The sequence below is a fragment of the Austrofundulus limnaeus genome, unplaced genomic scaffold, assembly GCF_001266775.1.
Source record: "Austrofundulus limnaeus strain Quisiro unplaced genomic scaffold, Austrofundulus_limnaeus-1.0 Scaffold379, whole genome shotgun sequence".
NCBI lineage: Eukaryota > Metazoa > Chordata > Actinopteri > Cyprinodontiformes > Rivulidae > Austrofundulus > Austrofundulus limnaeus.
Genome location: NW_013952781.1, coordinates 161,143 through 163,966, shown reverse-complemented (window position 1 = coordinate 163,966; position 2,824 = coordinate 161,143). Strand labels below are relative to the sequence as shown.

The 2,824-nt window shown below is 39.6% G+C and overlaps 1 protein-coding gene across 2 annotated transcripts in view; it reads left to right on the top strand.

The window, feature by feature from the left end:
• Nucleotides 1-2,824, top strand: part of LOC106528434 (SH3 domain-binding protein 4) — a 91,817-nt gene that overhangs the window by 81,219 nt on the left and 7,774 nt on the right. For both annotated transcript variants that reach the window (XM_014023602.1, XM_014023603.1), the window contains exon 4: nt 1,880-2,068. In XM_014023602.1, coding sequence (XP_013879056.1) covers nt 1,880-2,068 — 189 coding nt within the window. The remainder of the gene's footprint in view (nt 1-1,879; nt 2,069-2,824) is intronic.

Genomic DNA, 2,824 nt, shown 5'->3' with positions numbered 1-2,824 from the left:
CCCTAGAGATGGTTGTGTGTGAAAATCCCAGTAGATCCACGTTCAAAGGCACTCAAATCACCTTTCTTCCCCATACTGATGCTCGGTTTGAACTACAGGAGATTGTCTTGACCATGTCTACATGCCTAAATGCACTGAGTTGCCACCATGTGATTGGCTGATTAGAAATTAAGTGTTAACGAGCAGTTGGACAGGTGTACCTTATTAAGTGGCCGGTGAGTGTATATCATCATGCATAACATCATTTACAAGGTTTGATTTAAACAAGTTTAAATTTATTTTTCTCAGAACAAGAATATTCATCCGTTTAAGAAATTACAGATCTTAAATAAACTGTTTCTGTTTGGTAATGTAGAACTCTGCAACTCATGATTCTTATGACTCACAGACACAGATGTGTGTTGCATAAATGCACTCATATTTGCATGTGACAGTTTTGTATTTGCAAATCCACCATGACATGCTGCAGGTTGCCTCGGCTGCAGGAGCAGCCATAGTTTCCACAGTGTTTTGACTTTTCCCACCAACAGCCGTCATTTGGGCTAAATCGACGTAGACAGGGAGGTCGCAGGGGATGGCAGGAGGGGCTGTTCTCCCGTTCAGATCTGTTAAGACCTAAACAAACTGCAACCTTTTTAAATTCACTTTGTTTTTCTTCCAGTGGTGATCACGCAAAGTTAATCTCATACAAGTTTCAACACTGAGCACCATTCAGACCAATATTTGATACATGGACTACTTACACAGCACCTTCCTAACCAACCGTACTACTCAAATTGCTTAACTACACAATTTGTGTCCTCATTTACCCAGCCACACACACCCAGTAAGTGTTCCCAGTTAGCAGTATATGTTCATACTGGTAAAATTTTATGCACAAGGTTTATAATTGCATACAGAATTTGGTTTTGTGTATCTTTCTGTCTACTAATGGTGAATGGATACAGGATACATATCCTGCGTAGGTCCCCAAAATGTCTACTTCTTTGTCCTCCTCTCAGGACGTTCTGAAGCAGCAAACATCCTTCGACAGATTCATGTTTCCAGTAAGCTGGTTCAAAATTTTCTGCTAGCTCAATATTCTTTTTTTCAAACTTGTTCTGACATATACACAAACTTCTACCCCGACCTGACATGTTGGCCGCTGTTAGCCAATCATCGAGAGACACGCCCCAAAACTAACAATCCACATTCTGATTGGTCAGACCATGTGAGCCCACGTGAGTTACTATTCGTTTGGATCAATCAGCGGTTACAAATATGCATTTGCAATAAGTGACAGAAAGACTTTGAAGTTAAAACACTATGTAACTTTTTCAGCTCATCATGTGACCTCAAAACGATAGCCCCCCCAACGCTGTAGGCCCCTGGGCTTCAATCCAAGTAAGCCTGTGCATTAAGGCAGCCCAGGGCATGAGGATGGAAAAGATGTTCAGAGTTCTAAACCTTTGTCAAGAGAAATAAAGTTGTTGGATTATTGCTCATTCTGAATCTCTTCAGTTACCAGGTTTGATTCAAAGTTTCCCTCTCCTTAGCTCAGATGGAACAAAAATCTGCTGTTGGCAGATTTCAGCTTTCTTTCCAGCAGAAAGCATCTGAATGTTTCACAAAGATTAGATTTGTGGGGGATTTAGAAGGCAGGCTGTGGGAAATGGTAGGATCAAGTGAATGGAATGAAACCTGCTGATGTATTAATTACTTTGTATAAAACAAGTTTTATCATGACATTCTTGTGAATACTTCAGTTTGTATTTAATTTGCTGCTCCAATTGATTTTTTTTCAGGTTCCGTTTTTGTTCAAAAGCCAGAAATGATTCTTTATCCCATCAGACTCTGTTCTGTATTTCACTGAATGACTCATGTGTCCTGTTCTCTACAGGCTTTGTTGAAGATGGACTGTCAGGGTCTCGTGGCCAGACTGGTCATGGACTTTGTCCTGCTGACCACTGCTGTGGAGCTAGCAGGGCGGTGGAGGGAGCTGGCAGAGAGGCTTGTCAAAGTTTCCCGCCAGCAGATGGAAGCCTATGAGGCGCCGCACCGCGACAAGAATGGGGTGGTGGACAGTGAGGTATGTTGGACAACACCTGTACTGTCGCTCTTCAGAACTTCAAAAAATTTTGAGTTTGTCATATTTTTTACATGAGATGAAATCAGCAGCTGAAAATAGGTTTAAAATCAATGGTAAACCAAGGTTATATTGTTACAAAGATTGGTGTTCTAATACAGTATGTTTTTAATTACTTGGCTTATTGGAAACAACCTGCTGCTATAGTTGAAGGTTTTGGCACCATCAAAGTGTAGATGGCAGGACCAACTAAAAGTTAGTTTAACCATTTTGTTAAAGAAAGGAAAACCTACAAAAGGTCACTATTAAATCAAAAGTTAAAAAAAACAACAACTTTAAATCAACTAATAAAAATCAGGAACCACTTTTGAATTTTGGTTTTCCAGAAAAAGACTGTCTTCAAGCAGCCTGATTGATGCTCCTGTAACTGCAGCTGCACAGATTATTCAGAGGTCAAAGCTAGTATAAGTTCTTGGACATTGCCAGAAAGTAAGTAAGTCAGTCAGTAAGTAAGTAAGTCAGTCAGTCAGTAAAAGTTTATTTATAAAGCACCTTTCTCAGACAGGGTCACAAAGTGCTTTACAAAGGTGCAAAAATTATACAGAAAAATAAGAATAAAAACATCAGCAACATCATAAAACAATAACTAAGAAACAGACAACACAGTGAAGTTGTTAAAAGTCTTTATAAAAAAGGAAAGTTTTAAGTTTGCTCTTAAAGGCAACCACAGAATCAAGTGCACGTATAGAGAGCAGAAGA